This window comes from Alligator mississippiensis, chromosome 6 (genome assembly GCF_030867095.1).
Source record: "Alligator mississippiensis isolate rAllMis1 chromosome 6, rAllMis1, whole genome shotgun sequence".
Classification (NCBI taxonomy): Eukaryota; Metazoa; Chordata; order Crocodylia; family Alligatoridae; genus Alligator; species Alligator mississippiensis.
Window position 1 is genome coordinate 94,559,412 of NC_081829.1, and position 20,761 is coordinate 94,580,172.

General features: G+C 42.5%; 1 protein-coding gene across 2 annotated transcripts in view; it reads right to left on the reverse strand.

Moving 5' to 3' along the window:
• Positions 1-20,761, reverse strand: part of SHOC2 (SHOC2 leucine rich repeat scaffold protein) — a 91,241-nt gene that overhangs the window by 10,212 nt on the left and 60,268 nt on the right. For both annotated transcript variants that reach the window (XM_059730177.1, XM_059730178.1), the window contains exons 4-5: positions 7,189-7,319; positions 1,270-1,458 (exon numbers count right to left, since the gene is read on the reverse strand). In XM_059730177.1, the coding sequence (XP_059586160.1) occupies positions 1,270-1,458; positions 7,189-7,319 (320 nt within the window). The remainder of the gene's footprint in view (positions 1-1,269; positions 1,459-7,188; positions 7,320-20,761) is intronic.

Genomic DNA, 20,761 nt, shown 5'->3' on the forward strand with positions numbered 1-20,761 from the left:
AAAGACTGCCTGGTACCTTTAGAGAAGAATAATTATCTACGTTAGAGACCCACAAACGTTACGCTAAGTGTTTAAACCTGAGAACAGCCAATCTTAACTGCAGCTTCCACATGGCCTGATACTTTCTCCCTCCATGTGTATTTTCTGAAATAATTTTAAAAACTCAATCAACCCAGTCTTCCACAGAAAACGTTCTCCTTTCGTCTCATTCTCCTGCACTGCAACTACAAACAGAACGCCCTTTCCAACGTAACACTTCAAGACACCAACTTTAATAATTCAGTTATCTTCAAGATACCATTTTATCTGAAGTCAACACGAATTTAAGCTAATAAAAATGGATCCAATATCCAAAGAAGGGTTATAGGAGTTTTGATAATAATTTGAAAACCTCTAAAACATGTTCCAGCCATTGCCTCCAACCTTTAATATTGCACTTCCATTTAAGCTTGTATCTCAGTCCGCAAGCTCTTTGAAGAAAAGACACTTTGAAAGCTCCTATCTTTTCAGTGCTGTCCAACTAGGAATAAATAAAACTTACGTCATCTGTCAACAAATGTGTTTTTTAAAATTACATCAAGAAATTGTTTGTCATGTCTAAGAAGCATTATCATCTCTGGCTGTACTTGGTCACACGTTAAACCAACCAACTGCTTCAGTGTTATTCACCTGTTCATACGGTCTATTTTCTGAGTCTGTAACCTGTCTAGCAGTCTAGAAACAAAAATATGTCCTTAAATCAAACACATACAGCACCTAGCACAGTACACAGAAGGGATAAAGTACACCTATTTGTGCTCACTAACTATTCCCCACAACACAATCCCAATTTAGATCATTTTAGAGAAAGCACAAGCTTATGCAAAACCAAAGAGCCAATAATACTGGTAAATTCCATAATTTTCTATTCAACTGAAATGAACTATTGCCTTGTAGTAATCCGAGACTCAAATGTGTGCGCTAGGAAATATGAATCTGCAACTAATTTAATGCATAATGATTTTCATTTAACAAACTAAAGTTGAAGCTGAAGTTAACGGCAGAAATAGGTTTAAAAAATAAACAACATTTTAGTTTCAATAATCTCGGCTTTTTTCTTTTAAGCCAGTAAAATATTTGGTAAAGGATTTGTGTCTGCAATATGCGACTAAGGCAAAAGTGCCTTTCTTTGTCTTATGTGTCATCTGTTCTTTACATAGTTGGAGTTTACAGAAATAAATTCAATCCTCTGCTTTGGATTTTAAAAACATTAGCATGACAGTGCCTCACCTTCATGTTCAGCTTGCTTAACACTTTCGCTCTAGAGAAAATTCCAAAGGGGATTTTATTGATGCGGTTGTGTTCCATGTTGAGAGAATAGATTGTAGAGAATTGTGATGGACCACCCACGGGGTACGACTGGAAGCAATTCCTGGCTAGTGTTAAACTAGTCATCTTCACAAGACTGGATAAAAGTCCCTGTAGAGAAGGAACACACGCACCCATTCAGCACATCTATTTACTCGAGCTTAGGATTTGACATTTAGTTGAACATGCATCCTTTCCCCACTAGGTCACTTTGAGAAACTTCCCCCAGCAGACCCCAAAAGTAGAAGTGTTGTAATATTAGCTAGTCTTAAATTCAGTAAAACCCCACCCAACTATTTTCTCTCTCAATCTCTAGGTGTTACCTTTATTTCTTTGCTCCCACACATAGGGCACATCTAAACAAGACGCTTAATGCGCAAAGACTAATTCTACTGTGCATTAGAGTGCTAAAATGCAGTAGGATTTAGTCTAACGAGCATTCATGTCACTTAAAAAGCATTCTTTTGTGCTAATGCACAGTAGCACCGATTACGGCGCATCAACTTAGTACCTATTATTACTAAAAAACAGGTCCTAAACTACTCCCTGTAGTATTACGGGTACCACAAGACTAACACCTGTAGTATTACAGGTACCAAACTAAACTTAATGTGCAGTAACACTGTTATTACAGGTGCTAAACCAAATGTGCCATAATTACAGCACATTAATGAAAATGTAGACATGCCCACATTGTACCAGTATACAAGAGGGCAACATACCAGTATTTGGAAACACGGCTATTATTTTTCTTTCCAAATACTACTTCTGAAAAAAAAAAGTAATGGTTTTATGACCTGTTGCTCAGTCTTCAGCAAACACCAATAGCTCTGTCTAGAGCAATCCAGAGAGCAGACAGCTGTTACTAGAAAGCTCAGCCAAAAATACGCTATGTCTGACCAGCATTTCCAGTACTGGATGAAGTGCAGCCTGTATTTCTGAACTGTGACAGGCTTCATGGCAATTGTGATGAAAGTACAAAACTAACGGTACTAAACTGTTGTATGTGGGCTCAAGTAGGTGGCAACCAATACACTGCTTTTCAATGTGTTATTACAGTAACACAGATGTGTATTTTAAAAAAGTCTATTTTATGAATAGACCTGACACAAGGTTGAATTCCCTTTATAGACTATTACAACTTCAGCCACTGCAGTCAAGCAAGCAAGTATTTTAAAAGCATCTCAAAGTTCAGATAACATACACGCTAACCAAAACAGTCCAGAAGACATCACATTCACTCACCCCTCCACCCCACATACCTGTGCCACCTCCCCTCCACCAGCCCCATATCTGCATTTTTCAGAAACACGGGGGGGAAGGGGCAGGAGATCTTATTCTTGCCATAAAATAAATTTGACTATATTTGTCATTTTGTGACAAACAAAGAATAAAGAGATGCAAAACAAAAACCCAGCATTAAACTGGTTGCTAAGCTGCTAGTCAAACCCACTGCTCATCTTCTCATCTGCCTTTCTGGGCTTTCTTGAGTGTAATTAGATTATAAGGCCGTCAGACAGGGATCGCAGGTTCTTACCGGGCAGTAAATTGTTAGGCACACACAGTTGGCACTACAGAAATAAATAGTGAATGCCATACTATAGCTGAAATTTCATCTCTGCTTGTTACTATGCCAACCTTAAATTCAGCCCTATTTGCTTAATTATTGCAGGGATTAGACATCTATGAATGATATTACGTATCATAAATATTGCAATAGCTAGGATCAGGACAGAAAAGCTGCAGTTTCACAAAAAACTTCAACCTCAAATTTCTTCACCTGTGGGTCACAACTACATCACAGCTGCCATAAAATATGCCTCAATGGTCAATAGACTTCACCCACAAGTGTTTTTTCGGCTGCTAGAGAGGATTAAATTGTGACTTCATCTACTGCATGCTGTTGTGACCCAATAAAACTTGCAGACATTTGAACACACACACAAAAAAGACTTATCTCAGTCAAATCACTGTAACAATTTTTCCCCCAAAACTTAAACAATAGACCTTTACATTGCAGAAATATTAGTCATATTAAAATCTAATCATTATTTAACAGTCTTGTAGGAGGATATCCTCCTTTTAGCAAGTTTTATATGGTTGGAGTTCCTGGTTCTGAACTTTGCAATAGCGCTCCGGGCTTGCCTAACACTTAAACCTTATTGTTTCAAACAGACCTTTGCATTTCCAATGCCACTTTTTAGATCTATGACTATGCAAAGACATTAACAATAATAATACATATCTGGTGCAGTCTAAGAGTTCACAAGTAATTAACAATTAAAATGTTTTTGAAAGGAAAGAGGAAAGCTTAGTTACACATTAGACGAGAACAATGCATTCAATATTTATGGAAACTGTGGGACGTCTTTTCCTAAACCATCCTTTTACGATATAATATTTATTAGCTATTGTGTCATGAGTTCTGGCTACGTTTTGCAATTCAGCAATTTTCTCTACAAATAGAGTTTCTTTATACTGTAGCCAAGGATGCTTCATTTTAAATGGATTACATTACCACATGAATACTTGAGCTGCCCCTTTGTACTTATGTATAACTAACTGTCAGATTAACCCCTATGGGTAAAGCAGAACTATGTCTAGGGAGTTTTGTATTACAAGTCAGCTTACTTTAGAAGACGTAATCAGTTCTTTAGTGAATCACTTTTGTATCTGCAATCACAGGGCAGTTACTCTCATAAGAAGTCTGGGTGGAGTCGCTAAGCTTTGTTCTTAAAAGCAGCCAGGCTACTTTCTCTCAACCGTGATCATAAGTCAGTTTTACCTCAATATTTGTTCAGTTCTGTTTCTAGTCAATCACTGCTGAACTTAAGATAATTACTCTGCAGAAAAGCAATTACTGTAGCTGGGTGTTTCTAAAGCTTCCTTAATTTATTCTCAGCTCTTTTGTTGTCTGTAAAGCCTCCCACTTCACTCATCCAATTGAGGTAGATTTTAATTATTTGATACAGGCAATTCAAGTGGCACATGTGGTTCTTTGTAGAACAGGTCCAAAAACTGAAATGACGTGGTGGTAACATTTAGACGAGGCTTTGAAATATAGTAGAATAAATTCTGCTCAGCGTATCCTGAAATCTTAAGCTCCAATCAGTTCTATAAGATGGGAGGGACTTTTCCCTAGAAGACATAAGGGAAAATCCTGAAACCAATTAAGTCTGTGGCAAAACTCCTTCTGTCTCCAACAGGAACAGGATTCGCCTATAGCGAAGTATAAAATGTGAGTTGTAAAATGTGCTGTGCCATCACAGAAAGGCTGCCAGAACAGGAAAGAACACCTTTGGGCATCGTCTACCTAACCTAGCAAGGAGGTTTTTCAACTAGGTTCCACAGGGGAGGGTGGTAACAGAGAAAAAATCCAAGTGGGGGGGGGGGAGGACTGGAAGCAGCAGCTCAATCTGGGGAAAGGGCCAGAAAGCCAGAAGACAGCAACAAGCGATGCAAAAGAGAAACAAGTAGGTTAAAATGTAACATATGTCCAATGTATGTATACAAATGCAAGAAATATGGAGGAAAAACCAAAATGAGCCAGAAGTCATAGCCCAGTGAAAAAGAACTGATTGGTATCACAGAGACTTGGTGGGACAGCTCTTATGCCTGGAACATCAATACTGAGAACTACAATTTGTTTTGAAAGAACAGGGTTGGAAGAAAAAGTGATGGTGTCACCTTGTATGTCAAAAACATACACTTGTTCCCTGGTTCAAAAGGCAAAGACAGCAGATCAAAATATTTGGGTCAAGATATAAGGTGAAAGATATAGCCACAATATAATGTTGGGGATTTATTGTAGGCTGCCAAGTCAGAATGGAAAGGAGGATAAGGCACTTTTCAAGGAGATGACAAAACAATCCAAAAGTGATAAGATGGTACCGGTAAGAGACTTCAACCTGCTGGACATCTGCTGGAAGAACAAGAGAGTCAGATATAAAATGCTGAGACAACCCTAACTTGTGTGGAGGACAACTTCTTGTTCCAGAAGGTTGAGGATACAACTAGCAAATCGTCTATCTTGGCTCTTGTCCTGACCAACAGGGAAAAACTGGTGGAAAACAAACATGATGGGAAACTTGGAGGAAGCGACTGCAATTTGATAGACTTCATGATCCTGAGACAGGGAAAGCACAAGGTCAGCAGAACTAAGATGCCAGGTTTCAAAAAGGCAGAATTCAACCCACACAAGGGGAGTTAATAGACATGGTGCCATGGGAAGAAAGACTGAAGGATAAAGGCACCCAGGAGGGTTGGAAGCTTTTAAAGGGCACAATATTGGAAGCCCAACAAGAAACTATTCCCACACAATGGAAGCACATGAAGGGTAGAAGACTAATGTGGTTTCTAGGATGTCTGTGCTGTTATAGGTATTTCCCACGCTTCTGGGCTTTGCTGGTTGCCCCATGGTGCCAAAAAGGAACGTTTTCCCCCTCCTATGACAGGGTTTGTTCACTCTTTTTTCAGCTTCCTCAGGACCACTGGGTGTTGGTGGAGCCAAGGCTGGGGATACTGACTGGGGTGCATCAAAGCTGCTGCTGAGACTTAAACCCGGAGGTTCCTGGCTAGAGGGTCTTGCCCTTCTGTTCAGGGTCAGACAGACTGCCATATCTGGGATGAGGATGGGCTTTTATGCCATGGTCAGACTTGTAAGGACTGTCGGGGTTTCTGCTTTCCCCTGTACCAGGAGCCGCGGTCCTCTTCATTGGATATCTCGGGCTTATTATCTGCAACAGCAGGACACCAGCCACCATGGTCCCCCTGCTTTACCTGTGGCAGCTGAGGGTGTTATGCCATGTGGTTGTGTCAGGGTTTATGCTGTAGTTTTGTTAATAGGTTAAACAATGGATTTGTATAGAATGGTTTGGATATGGATGAATCTGCCTCGTGTGGGCGGCTGGATTGACTGGCCTTCTAGCCCTACTTTTCTACAAGTCTAAATAGAAGCAATATGCTCTGCCAAGTGAGCAAAGAAAACCCAAACAATAATGTGCTGATTTTAGAGTGAATTCACAAGTTGAGCAACTCTTACTCACACACTAAGCTTTAATTTAAAAAGTGGCTTCTAAACATTTGCCAGTGCAAAAAGCCACCATCACCATGAAATCTGATGGACTGCTGTCCTGTTATGTCAATCTGAGGATTGGGATTGAGCAAAGGTGCAAACTAGCAGGGCTCTGCAAAGTCCAATCTAAGATTGTTCTCTGACCTCTTCGAATTGCCAATAACAATCTGTATCACAGGCAGAAAAAATGGGATGTTTGTGGGTATTTCAGAGTGCTTAAGTTTACTGGAATGAAGCCTTGTCTCTCTCACTACCTCCAAACCACAAAGAACTGAGCTGAGAAGTATTCTTTCTAGAGGGAAATTAGGTGCCAAATCCCTAGGAGCACCGTGTTCCCGGCAAAGTTGAGTGTTGTGATGGTTAAGGAAATTGGCATATCCTATGACTGGGATGGGGCAGGAGACTAGCTGAACTGGCAGTTACTGGAGAAGCACAAAGCGGAAGAGTTGCTCCTTCCTAGCCTTATGCACAATCCCAGGTCACCAGAGAAGTGCTGACGAGTTTTCTTTTTGCCACTGGGTGGTGTGTCGTCAAGAAAGACGTACCGCAGTGGTAAGGCAACATTGGTATAAGACTGCACACGAGCCCGCATTACGAAGATGCTAAAGACAATTCTTTGCATGCAGAATGAACAGGACATTCTTGCCTGAGCTGAGGCAAGAGCACAAAGTGAGCCTCCAGCACCTTTTTGTCTGCTTTTTTCTGATGTCCTGAAACTGAAAAATTCCTGACCACATTCACCCCAACCTGCACCTCGTGCCTCTCACCTCTGGTAAAGTAGAAATGTTGTTGTTCTCCAAATTCAGTTCTTCAAGTTCGCTGCATTTTGAAAACGACTTCGGAATTGACGACAGCCTATTGTACCTCAGGCCAAGACGACTTAAACTAGACAGGTTTCCTACAAATGTAAAACAACGTTATTAAGACATAATTAGTTCAGTGGTTAAGCTCCAGGTCTGGGAGCTGCGTTGCGTTTCTGATTCATCCGTTGACATGCTAGGCAAGAAATTTAATTTTTCCGTGCCTCCCACTTCCCATACATCAAATTAAAATACCACGTCCGTAACAGGGACACTCAAAGTTCACAGAGCAGTTTTACATGCAGCACAAGAGCAATTCTTCTGTAAGTTTTGCAATAGGGAGAGAGGGTGAGAAATCAGCAAGCACGGTATTTTTTTAAAGTTTTCCCCTGTTACAAGCCATCAATATTTTGGGGGTTCGTGGAACATCATGCATAGATAGTTTCAGGAATCAGGTCTTTATTTACAGGTAATGTTAAGATTTACCATTCAGCATTTGGTACCTATTCATGGCTAATGTTAAGTTGTGTTTAGTTTCTGGTATGCTGCCTGTGAGGTAGCTTCTATTGTGATGGCCAAATCCACTTTTTCTTCTTCTATTTGAATAGTGGTGTATAACCTTTTGGCCCTGGGCACCAGATGCATAGCAGGGGGCCCCATCTGTGGGCCAGATGAGGCCCTGGGGATTGGTATCGACCCTCCCTGCCCCACATGCCAGGATTGGGTCTTGAGGACCTGGCACCTCCCCCCACCCCATGGAACTGGGTCCCGGGCAAAGGGGGGTGGTGACAAAACTGGGTCTGGGGGACAGAGGCAGTACTGCCCCTTCCTAGCCTCCCACACCAGGACTAGGCCCTGGGGCCCAGGGCCACCTTTGCCTAGCCCAGTGCACTGGGATCAGGCCTCACACACCTGGAGATATGGCAGCAGGGGAGCAAATTTCCATTCCCCTGCCACCAAATTTCTGGACACATGGGGAGCCCTGCAGGCCAGATGTAGCCCATGGGCTGGAGGTTGAGCACCCTTGTGTTAGATGGCTGTCATCAGGTATTTTCAGTCATATGTTGCGTCTGGCTGCATTGTAGCCAGCAATGTCTCCCGGTTAATCTCTCTTAATTTAGTTGCATAAATAGGATCCCTTTTGGAGTAGGTTAGGTGAAGAAAATGGTTTCTCAGTTTGTTTGAGGTTCTCCAGCGTAGTTGTGTTGCATATATGAAGTTGAATGTCTTAGCTAGAGGGCTGCAGATAATAAGTCCCTTGCAGATATTGTCATGTTTCTTCGCAAGCTTAAAAAGACGTTGCTGTATAATCTGGCAGCTTTATTTCCCCTTAAAGATTGTGCATTTTCCACTCGAAGTGCCAGATTTCAGTATTTTACACATTTGGTAGTGTTGGAATGACACTATAGTTATGATGGTGCAGGAATAATACAAGAGGCAACTTTTGCACCATCACAGTTTAAACATCACTCTGACACTACCAAACTATAACTCTCTCTCTCTGATAACTGGGGATACTGAATTAGACTAAAATGATGTAAACATTTCCTAAAAATAATTGGATTAGGACTGGCATGATAAACAGATGTACATCTGGGACCTAGAAGTTATATGCTTCCAAGTATTCAGTGGAAAAAATATGCAAGTAATCAGGTGCAAGAAAACGTACTTAAGGTCATGCCTGGAGATGCAAATGGGATCTAAAAACTCCCAGCCATTGGGTACTTCAGTCTCCCAATAAGAAAAGCTGGGTAACACAAGGGACTTTAGGTTGGTCAGAAGTAGAAGCTCAATTTTTAGTGCTAAGGCAGAGGGGTAAGATCAAATACTGTTATTATGCCTTTCTATTTGTTTTTTATATCCCTGGCTGTCCTCAGCCTACAGTTACTGATTATTATGAAATCCCCTGTTTTCACAATAAGTCTTTTTGTTATTTCTTATAGCTTATTGTTGATGGTAAGTGATTTTCAGAGCACTTGACCACATAGGTGGGCTTCCCCTACTGGGAAGAGGGCCTGTAATTTCATCCCACAGGCTGGAGTAAAAGTGGGATTCTGTAAGCTGGCAAAAGTCAATGCAAAAGGTCAGAAAGCAGTGGCTGTTGAGCTGGTCAAACATTTATAGTTTTTAGCATCCTCCTCAGATTTCTTTTTTTCTCTGAACATGTGTCACTTTTTTTCTTAAACATACTGAAGTAGTACATTAAAATTTTTCTTTAATAGAAGCTAGATTTTTAAAAAAGATCTAAACTGGCAATGTATCTCTTATGTGCATAAGAGTTGTATTTACTGGGTGAAATTCTTTGATTAGTGTTATGCAGATTCTGTTCTAAATTAAATAGTTATAGTTGTCTATCATAGTCTTAAGACCCACTAAACTATGTATTTATTTTCTTTATAAATAAAATGTTTGAATCACATGCCTAGGTAGCACATCCTAACTTCATTTATAGGAAGCCGCGTGCAAGACCAATACCCCGTCAGAGGATATTAAGATGATCAAGGTTCAACTCTCTAAGAATGCGTTAAAGCATACGTTTTAAATTGCCCTTCTCAGAGCTGAAACAGCCTTTAACAGTCTAGTCTGTAAGGAAATGACAGGCAATCACACAAAATATAAGACATCAATCACTTTTTCTTCACTGATCAAACCTTTTGCTTTTGATGGATTCTGAGCCCAAGTTCATTAGGCACTTCAGCACAGACTGAAATACGAAGTAGCAGAATGAAGGGTACACGGTGCCGACTGTTGCTTAGCAATACAAATGTAGTTATGCCATTAACAAGACCGTTAATGCAAGGTACATGTGTGTGTCTGTTCACAAGAGCAATGTGATACTGTGAGCAAAAATGAATATCAAAGCAGTTCCTGCCAGAGGGGCAGAATTTCACCATGTTTCCTAGTAAATAATAATATATATTAGAAAACCCTTTAATAAAAATCATCAGACAGTGTAAAACTAGAACGTACCAAGCCACCTTCCCCCAAGTCTCATCTTTACTTCTCTTTCTCTGTAATCTGTCTTCCTCGGGAAACGCACAAACAAGCGAAGGCAGAAAGGAAAAAAATCCAGCAGAACACAACAGGCCTAATACCTGTTCCGACTGTACGGCATCACCACGCAAAGGTATTTCTGACATTAACAATATAGTCACTAGTTCAGGCTCATTAACTATAAAACGTAGTCGTTCTGCCAAGGAACACATGATTGGAAAGGATTTCCTAAGACGAGTCTGGTCCCCTGCTGCTACAGGCAACTGCATCATTACAACCCTCTTCACAACCACTTTTAAGATGGCAGTTACACTTTTTTGCTCCACTGCTCTTACCAGAAGGCCATTCCAGACCCTTACTGCTGGAATAGTTGTAAACTTTCTTCCATTTTCTTAAAGGTATTCACATGCATTTGTGCCAACACTGTCCATTCACTTAAATAGTTCTTCTAGCTCTCAGACCACATTTTGCTAAAAACTGAAGGTGCCTATACACATGCAGAGAGGCTGCTCTGATGCACCGTAATTACAGCGGGTCGGAGCAGACCTCATTAATTGAGTCTGCTGGAGTGTGGGAATTACCGTGCTCCAACATCACGTGCATCAGCGTCCCTGTGCTGAAAAGTGGCAGTGGCAGTGCTTTCACTAAAGCTCATTCAACAACCTTTAGTGAAAGTGCCTCTACAGCCATTTTTCAGCACAGAAACACTGATACATGTGACATTCCAGGCGCTTTAATTGGAGCAGTTCTCAGAGCCCCCTCAAGAGCATGTCTATAAATGCCCTAAATGAACAAAGCTCTTTTAGTCTCTTAACACAGGACCTTCATTCCCTTGATCATGCGCTAAGATTTCGTCTTTCTTGAACATGTGTGAACAGAAATGTATACAAGTGAGATCCCACCAGTGCCTTTTACCATGCCACTATAACTTCTCTCTCTATCCTGGAAATAACTCACCTGGAAATATATTTGCCACCTTTACTGCCCCAAAATATTAGCTGTTCATACTAATCCTGTGATCAAATTTGCACATCCATATCGCACTCATTTCCAAGAGATAAACTACCCACTTGTAGCAGAAACTATTAGTCCTGAAAGGAATCCCTTGCACGCTGTACTACTAAATCTCATCCAATGTCTATCATTTCAGTCCTGAAGAACATCCACTTCTGCCTTTACATTATAAGCATCTGTGGTAATGACTCCTAATGGTCTCATCAGCAAATTTTCTTAGTACATATCCTGTTTTTGTACTATTTGTATTAAGAGAAATCCAATGATATTAGTAGGAAACCAAACGATTGGTCCCCAAACCGGTCCTTGAGAAACTCCTTTTAGTAGCATTCTCCAGTCCAGTAGTTCCCCTTTCAGCCCAACCTGTTGTTGTCATCTCCCCTTTAAGTCAGTCCCTCTCAATTCTTTGCACTAATCTACTCTTTTCCAGATTAACTAATGATTTCCAACATGGCATGGTATCAACTGCTTTGCTGACGTCCAGCTAGATTACATCTGCTACATTTCCTATGCCAAGCAAAGCAGTTAGCTTAACAGTCGGATGCAAACATGGTCGTACACATAGTGCTGTTAGCACATTTTGTCTCATCTTCCATTTATATAATGGAATTGCATGATCATTAACCATTTATTAATACTTATTTTTTCCTTCAACATTTGTTCGAACACTCTGCCTACAACTTGGGTCAGACTAACAGACTTGTATTTGTCCAGATCATTTTCCCTCCTTCTTGAACACAGAGTACTAGATTTACTATTCTTCAGCAATACACAATATGACCCCCAGCTGGACAGATTTATTAGAAGCTTTTCCTACCAGACTTACAGTTTCATGTACCATCTCTTTCAGAATTTGGTGCTGGGATCACCCATTCCCTGCCACCCAACTGGAGAGCAGTGTGCAATCTGAGTTTTCCTTCCACCTTGGTCATGGGGGTAAAGATGCAATATTCCACATTACCATTTTAAGGGAAAGTATTCCCCTGCAACAGTCTGACAGTTTTGGGTAAATGTGAGATCTTTTATTAGACCAACTAAATAGTTGGAAAAATTGTTCTTTGCAAGCTTTCGGGCTCAAACACCCTTCTTCACGCACAGGGAGAGTCTGCTGGTGTTGCGTGCGCTTTCCTGGGTGGAATGGAAGGCTACATGCAAAACGCAGGTCTGTGAAAAGGCAAATGTGCGGCAGTGAGGATCAGAGGGAATGGGAGATAATAAGTTTGAGACAGGTAGATGGGGCAGGGGGAAAGGGGAATGTTGACCTGGCAACAGAATGTAGCTGGTTAAAGGCAGACAGGTTACCTGGGATTATCAGATGGCAGGCAGGTTATAATGTGCCATAAATCCAATGTCTATATTTAGTTTGCCAGCCTATGCCCTTAGACCAATTCGGCTACACCCAACAACCCTCTGCAACAGTCTGTTAGTTTCAGTCCCAGCAGACGGATAAATTTAAAAGTCACAATTTAATTGCCATCCCCCCCTGCTCCTTTGCTTCTTTTTCTAAAATAAATTCAGAAGCAGAGCTACTGGAGTGAAAAGGCTGGATTTTCAGAGAAGCTAAGTGTGCATGGCTTTCCCTAAATCCAGCTGGATCCCTGGGTTCCAAAGTAAGCCACTGTACTTCTCACAGAGGAGCACATGTAATCAATACAAGGACTATTTTAAAAACCTACATGGAAAAACATGAACAAATTCTACACGTGACACTGAAGTTATGTTACTGTAAGCAGAACTTTATTTTTAAATACTTTTTTTTTTTTTATTAAGGATCATCTCAGGCAGCTCAAGCCCTATACAAACTAAACATTTACTGGCTTTACAAGCTGTAAAAAAATAGCAGATAAATGCAAATCCCTAAACCAGAACACCTTCATCCAATCAATCCAGTGGAGATTTGGGTTAATGACATCTGTCCACATGCATCTGACAGTAGCTATTTGGTAAAGGCAAATAAGCTATTACTTGCTTCCCTAATGCCTGCTGACAGTGCAATGAGAGAGCTGCCTATGTGTGAGTTACTGTGGGATAGCCATAAACATGCCTGGCCCTGCCCCTACTGTAATTTATATTGGGTTTTTGTATTAATGTACATTACATCAGGGTATAACTTCATATACCCATGCAAGTAGTTAAAGAAACACTGGTTGCTATTTTCTGATGATCCTCAAAAGGAGGGAAGGGCTAGAAAGCCTGCAGAAATGCAAGCCTGTACAAATACTGTATTTACTCAAATATAAGACAAGGCTTTTCTCTCCCGCAAGCAGCATGAGGGAAAAAGCTTCTCATCTTACATTCGCATACAAAAAAGCCTCATTGAATACACTGTCTATCATTAAATTGCTGCCAAAGCAGCATGTGCTCCCTAATGGAAACCAACTATGAAGCTGATTAAATACAGCCAAAACTAAGCACACTGAAGGAACCTACCACAAAGATAGGTTTAGGGCAGCCCACCGGAGTAGGACACATGGTAATGCCCACTGCACTCAGTCCCCCATAGCACTGACTCTTTCCCACGTCATGGTGAGCCACTAGACTGAATATGTTTTGATTTCCTATTCACTCCCACAGCTGAGCTGTGCCTTTCTTTCCCATTTCCAAGGATTCCCGTTTCTTCACCAGCTTTAAATGTCCGGCCAACATTATCAAGAGGGGCCCCAAACAGTTCATCCAGAATCCCCGTTACCCTGCTCTAAGTCTGAAGCATACGAATAGTGTAACCCCCCACTCTCAACTGGACCAGGTTGCCCTGTGCCTCATCTCATAAGTTTTTGGAGCATCCCAGGACCCATGACAAGAACACCTGGTTCCAGTCGTGAGTGGGGGAATAATTAGTATATGGATCCTTTGTGGGACTTATCTAGAGTATACAAACATACTGAGCAGTGCTAAGCCATGGGACTGCCATGGTTTGAAATGCTGTCGGCTTTGCTGGAGCCCAACCTAATGCATGATAAGGTAAATAATGAGGGGCTGCAGGGGGAAGAAGTTGGGGGCACCTGATTCCCCCACCTGATTCCATGAGATTTATTCTCCCTGCGATAGCAATGGGAAGGGGGTCAAATTCAAGGCAAACCTCCAATAATCAGATTCTATACCTGGAAAATTATGACATTTATAGATTTCCCATATGTCAAATCTAATTATTGGGGGCATCATCTTATATTCCAAGTTGTCTTATATTACCAATATGCAGGATGACTACTTTATGTAGTTCTCCAGTTACCGATACATCACCTGATCCTGTTTGAGAGAGGAGAAACAAAATCTGGCCTACTGAGAATATTTCAAAACACTAGAGGCATGGTCTAGCACTCTGAGCAGCAAGAGCTGGGAACTCCTAAATGCAACTTTTAATTCTACCACCCACTCCCTGCAATGAATGCACAGACCTCCTCGTCAACCCTGCTTCCCTCCACCTGTTCATATAAGCCAGTGGGACCTAATCTTTTTGGTAGGTGCGCAACAAATTAGCCCTACACCCTCCCAAAACGCCACCCCAATCCTCTTCCCCCTTCCCAATCTGCTGCTCGGGTTTCTGGGCCATCCTATGCTCCCTGAGTGATCTGCTGCTCTGGTTTCTGCTCCCAGCCCCATCTGCCACTGTGCTGCCTATCCTTTCCCTGGTTTGCCACATGCTACACACAGAGACTCCTTGTGCCACTTATGGTGAGTGTGTCACAGGCTGTCAACCCCCACTAAGTTGTTTGAGATTCTTAAATGAAGGGTATGGAAGAAGTGCAAAGTATATCATTAAATGGGAAAGAGTCACTCTGCACTATGCAGCTGAACGCACTAATGCAATGAAAGTACTCAGACCCACTTAAAATTATCTGTTCGCTAGAACCAAGTTATTTTGCTAAATAATTGCATTAAAATGCAAAGCTCTTCCTGTTTGCAAAGAAGGCCCATCTCTCCTCCCATTTCAAGGTTTTTATCTGAAATAATATACATTTGCTGCACACTATAGTCTGTATCACAAAAGGCCCTGAGATCTATTAAACAAATATAGCTGGAGCCACACCTTATATTCTGCAATTCTTAAAAGATATTTTATTTTCAATTCTGATTTCATTCAATTTACCATAAGGAGTTGCAATAGAATACATACTTGACGTTACTATGTACTGTTATATTGTCATATAGTTCACCGACAGACCTTTTTCTACAAAGTGTTTATCTTCTTTGCACGTATTAAATGGCACCAGATGCCATCTTTAACAGACCGGAAACCAGAAGCACACAAATTGTGTGTTATTTCTCAAAAAACAAAAAAAATACTGCCATCAGCTTAATATGGCATCTTGACTTTATTCATTAGAAAGAACCTGAGAGATGGCACCATGTGAGAAAGGTATCAAACAGGTTCACAGAGTTACTATGTACCACAACTGATTACAAAACCTTCAGCAGATAGGATCTAAGGCAGGGGTGGGCAAAATATGGCCTGTGGGCCAGATCCAGCCTGCTGAGGGATTTTGTCTAGCGTGCGGTGGGTCCCCTGGCTGTGCCCAGGCCAGGTACATGGGGCAGTGCAAGGGCCACTCACTTCCCAGAAGCCCTGGTGGCAACAGCTCCTTCCAACTGCTGCCACTGCCGGACCCAACCCCACTGCCCATTGCTGGCCCGCCCCACACCCACTGCTGATGGTGGGACCCGCACGGGTAGGGTGCACAGCCAAGCATATGGGATGGGGCTGCAAGTGGAGGGGGAGCAGGACACATGAGTGATGCTGGGATCAGGAGGCAGGACTGCAGGGCAGTGACAGCGTGCGGCAAGGCCAGAGCAGAACTGCAGTCCGCTACCCACATGTCCCTGCAACAGGCATGGGTACCACGGGCAGGGACGTGTGGGGAACAGATCGTAGCTCTGCCCCAAACCCCGGCCCCATGCTGTCACTGCCCCAAGTTCCTTCCTGGACCCAGCCCCAGAAGCAGCTCCCTACCCACCTGCAGCCCCATCCCGTCCAGCAGGTTGGGCGAGTCCCAGCTCCATGGAGACCCCAGGACTGCACGGTAGTGACAGGACAGGGCTGGGACCCAGGACAGAGGCACGATCTGCTCCCCGCATGCCCCTGCCTATGGAACTGGTGCCCATCACAGGGACATGGGGGCAGAAGATCATGGTTTGGCCCTGGGCCCTGGCCCCGCACCATCACCACCCCACGATCCCAGCCCCACCCACCTGCCGGGGCCCGGTCCCAGACGATGGTCCCCACCCACCTACAGCCCCACCCCATCGAGCACCCTGAGAGTTCTGGTTAGGTATTGCGGTGTGGTGCGGTGCGGGGAGGAGGAGAAGAGTGCCCACCCAGCCCGCAACAGCTCTCCAAAACTCCCTGTGTGGCCCACAGGCCCAAATAATTGCCCACCCCTAATCTAAGGGCTTCAAAAGAGTTGAGAACTAGTATTCTACTGGACCTAGCAGAGTTTGGGCAGTCTGCAAAGAGACTAATAGGTATGTAGGCTACAGAACGGTGTTTAAATATGCTTAAAAATATTACTGGTCTGGATTACGCACAGTACACTGCAGGAGGAGCTCCCTACCCCATACTTACACTTCAGATTTCAGTCACTAGAGATGTCAGTTGAACAGTATCTACAACCACTGAACAGCTTCACAGAGTTTAAGTCTCAAAGGGAGCATCAGATGATCTATAGTAATCTGACCGCCTGTATCATCACAAGCAAGCAAATATCACCCAGATATCCCTATATCAGTGGCTCTCAACCTTGTTAGACTCAAGGCACCCAGCCATCGTTTGACCCAAGGCACCTCTTGAAAAATGCTCGCTCTTAGCTGTCACTCGCTTTTGAACTACGGAAAAAACAAGAGAGTAATCTTTCTGTTGCAAAGACCTCAGGAAGACCACAAGTCAGAATGGGTTTTAACACTACGGATTCCTATTCGACATCTCTGGGCGCACCTTGTGAATCATATTTGCATGCTTAACAGTGCCAGCACTGCGTGGCATTCCAGAGCAGTTTGATACTTTGATATACGTACGGCATCCTGGCTAAGACTCTCTGCTCTATATTAAGCCCAAAGACTTTAGCTGCACTAAACAGAAAAACACCAAGGTGATGCCAAAGCCCAACAGCCTTGCAACTGCAAGGAGCCAATTGAGTAAGATATATTTAGAGGATGCAAGCAGGCGAACCATGCCCTATGCCGCAGAAGAAAGAAGAAAAGAATACCCAAGGTCCCTTCCCATTTAATCTAGGGAAAAATTCCTTCCCCAGATCTGATGATCACCACAACCCTAAACATGTGAAGACGACATCACCCAGCCACCTACGAAAGCAGATTCTCTGCACTTGACCCTGGGAGCGGTGGTCAACCCCATTCGTTGTCCTGTGGCCAATCCCAAATACCTCTGAAATAGGGGAAGAAAGAAAAAGAGAACCCAGATTATGTCCCAAGGAAAAAAAAATCCTTCAGAAACCCTGCATGGAACCAACGAGGCTCCGAGGTGTGCAATGGGATTAAGACACCCTTAATCCAAGCTGCGACTGTTCTGAGCATGCTACGGTAAGGGAAGCAACACCCCACGAAGAATGGGAATTCAATTTATAGGTTAAAAGGGCCAAAAACTACCATCACAATATTCCTACTCCTACTTCTCCACCTTGTGTAAAGAACGAAAAATTTCTTTCAGAAGGTGAATTAAAGCAAATCCTTTCCTTTAACAGTCACCCTGTCTTAAACTAATTTCCTCCATCAAATTTGTTTTATTTCATGTGATACCCACTCCTTGCAGGAATGCGCGTGGGTTTTGCTTTTTTCATATCTGACAAAACAATACCTCACATGCCAAGTTGCACCTTGATTGTTATGTATGTATAAACTAATTTCCATATCTAAATGCAATCTGATGACGCTATAATTGCTAAACACATTAATCCTAGTCCCTCATTTAACAGAGGGAAGGATTTGCAACTAAAATGAATTATATGGGAAATAAGGACCCTTAAAAGCATGCACACATCAAGCCTATGAAATTCTGAATTAGTAAACCACAGTTCAGACCAACAAAGTGAAACCTAATTTATATAAAAGATACTACAAATACATTCAGCATGTAATATGTTTGTTCAGCTAAAACAAGTAACGTTTAAATTTCTTCATATATAAAATTGATAATATATTCTAAAAAATATCTTAAATTGTGGTGTTTCACAGCAAACTGACAAACAAAATTCAGGACTTCTTCCTTTTCAATTTTCAAATGAATCATGAAACTATACAGTACTAATTAAGCTGTTCCTGGTATTTTTACCTCCTGATCCATTTTTTTCCTTGTTAACATATAATATGCTATATTTTCTGAAAAGGGGAAAAAAAATCTACTTAAATTGCTTTACAGAGAAATGATAAATACCTAGAGAGCAATGTAGCAAAATGGCAGATGGGCACCTGATGTGATAAGTGCATGTGGAGTTTTTTTTCCCTTCCCTCGATTTCTTCATAGGCTCATTTCATTTCCCCAATTACGCTACAGGGATTAATTGTATATTTTAGCTAATGAAAAAACAGTTCTTATGGCAAATACTGAGATACCATTTACTCACTTGCCAGCTGCAGTACAAATCTTTCTGGCAACCAGCCTAACTATAAATTCAATTTATGTTCTGCACAAGTTCATTTGATAAAAATGTAATTTCTAACCCACACGCTCAGAAAACATTCCAACTGCAAGCCTATGCACTGCTGTCTTCCTTAGTCTCTGGACATTTTTCAAGTCTTTACTTCAGCTCAAAACTTTTCCAAACAGCAGCACGGAAACAGATATTACTCCAGTGAATTTCACTATTACTCAGAAACCAGTTTACAGCAACAAGACGGACCAGAAACAGTAATTTCATTCTGATTCTGTCTAAGGATGCACTAAGAAGAGGTAGATAAAGAGGACAAAACCAAACGTCTCCACACTTAACAGTGGAAAATGGAAGCTCCCCTTTGCAGGCAGCCAGTGAATGGGTGCAACACCATACTTGTTAAATGCTAGCAAAATCTGGTAAGAAATACTGAATTGGGTAAGAAATACTGAACCCCGACAGGTTCAGAGACAGTACTCTGAGCAGATCAGGTGCTGCTGACTGGGTCTCTCATGAGTTCAGGGAAATGGGACCGGACTCGACAAGATGCTGAGCACTCCAGCCCAATCAAATAAAGTATCTAATCGTGTGCTTAACCTCAAGCATCTGAACAGTCCAACCATAACCAGTATACACGCTTAAGTGCTTTTGCTCAATCAGGGCTAGAAAGATCAGTAACTAGCAGTGACACTTTGCAGGTGGGCACAACCACACCCAGCAATGATGGTCATCAAGTGAGAACGTCAAAAATGCTCTTTGCAACTGTTCACAATTGATGCAAATGAGACCTTTCTGGTGCAGATTGTTTAAGTGTTCCATTTTCATTTCTCAGCAACATTTAATTAAGGTATAACCATAAGTCTGGGGTGGAGGCAGGAAGTGGAAGCTAAAGGAAGGAGGGGGAGCCTGGAGACCCCAGCCGCTGCTGCAGCCAGAGCACTAGGGGGGAGCAGCAGCGGGGTGGGAGCCTAGGGACAGCAAATTAGCCCCCCGTGGGCTGCATGCATCCAATGGACAGCCATAAGGACAGCAGTCCATGGGATCACACTGGTGTCACACTAGACAAAGTCCCCACTGATGCGTTTCTCTGTATTTTTAAAGGAATGATTTTGGAGCATCTAAAATGCATTACTTGGTTTTTCCAGTTGAAACAACTGTTGCACTAAATACTTATAAATAAGACATTTCATAGAATCATAGAAAATTAGGGTTGGAAGGCACCAGGAGTTCAACTAGTGCAACACCCTGCTCAAAGCAGGACCATCCCCAACTACATCATCTCAGCCAAGGCTTTTTTGAGCCAGGCCTTAAAAACCTCCAAGGATGGAGATACCACCACCTCTCTGGGTAACCTGTTCCACTGCTTCACCACCCTTCTAGTGAGAAAGTTTTTCCAATTATACAACCTAAACCTCCCTTACTGCACCCTGAGCCTATTGCTCCTTGTTCTGTCATCTGCCACCACTAAGAACAGTCCAGCTCCACCCTGTCTGGAAGCACCCTTCAGCTAAATGTCCCAGACGTTAGGGCTGGAAGGGACATCGGAAAATCATCAGGTCCAGCCCCCTGCTCAAGGGGCAGGAAGTCAGCTAGGGTCAAAGGATCCCAGCGAGATAAGCTAGTTAAAGCCTGCTATTAAACTCTCCTTAGCCTTTTCTTTTGCAGACTAAATAAGCCAAATTCCCTCCGCCTCTCCTCATAAATCATGTGCTCCAGCCTTTGAACCATTTCTGTTCCCTTCTGCTAGACTCCGCAATTTGTCCACATCTTTTCTGCAGTGGGGGGCCCAAAGCCAGACACAGGACTCCAGATGTGGCCCCACCAATGCAGAAAAATGGAATAATTGCTTCCCTTGATCTGCTGGCAACACACCTACCAATGCAGCCCAGGATGCTGTTAGCCTTTTTCCACAGTAAGTGCACACTGCTGGC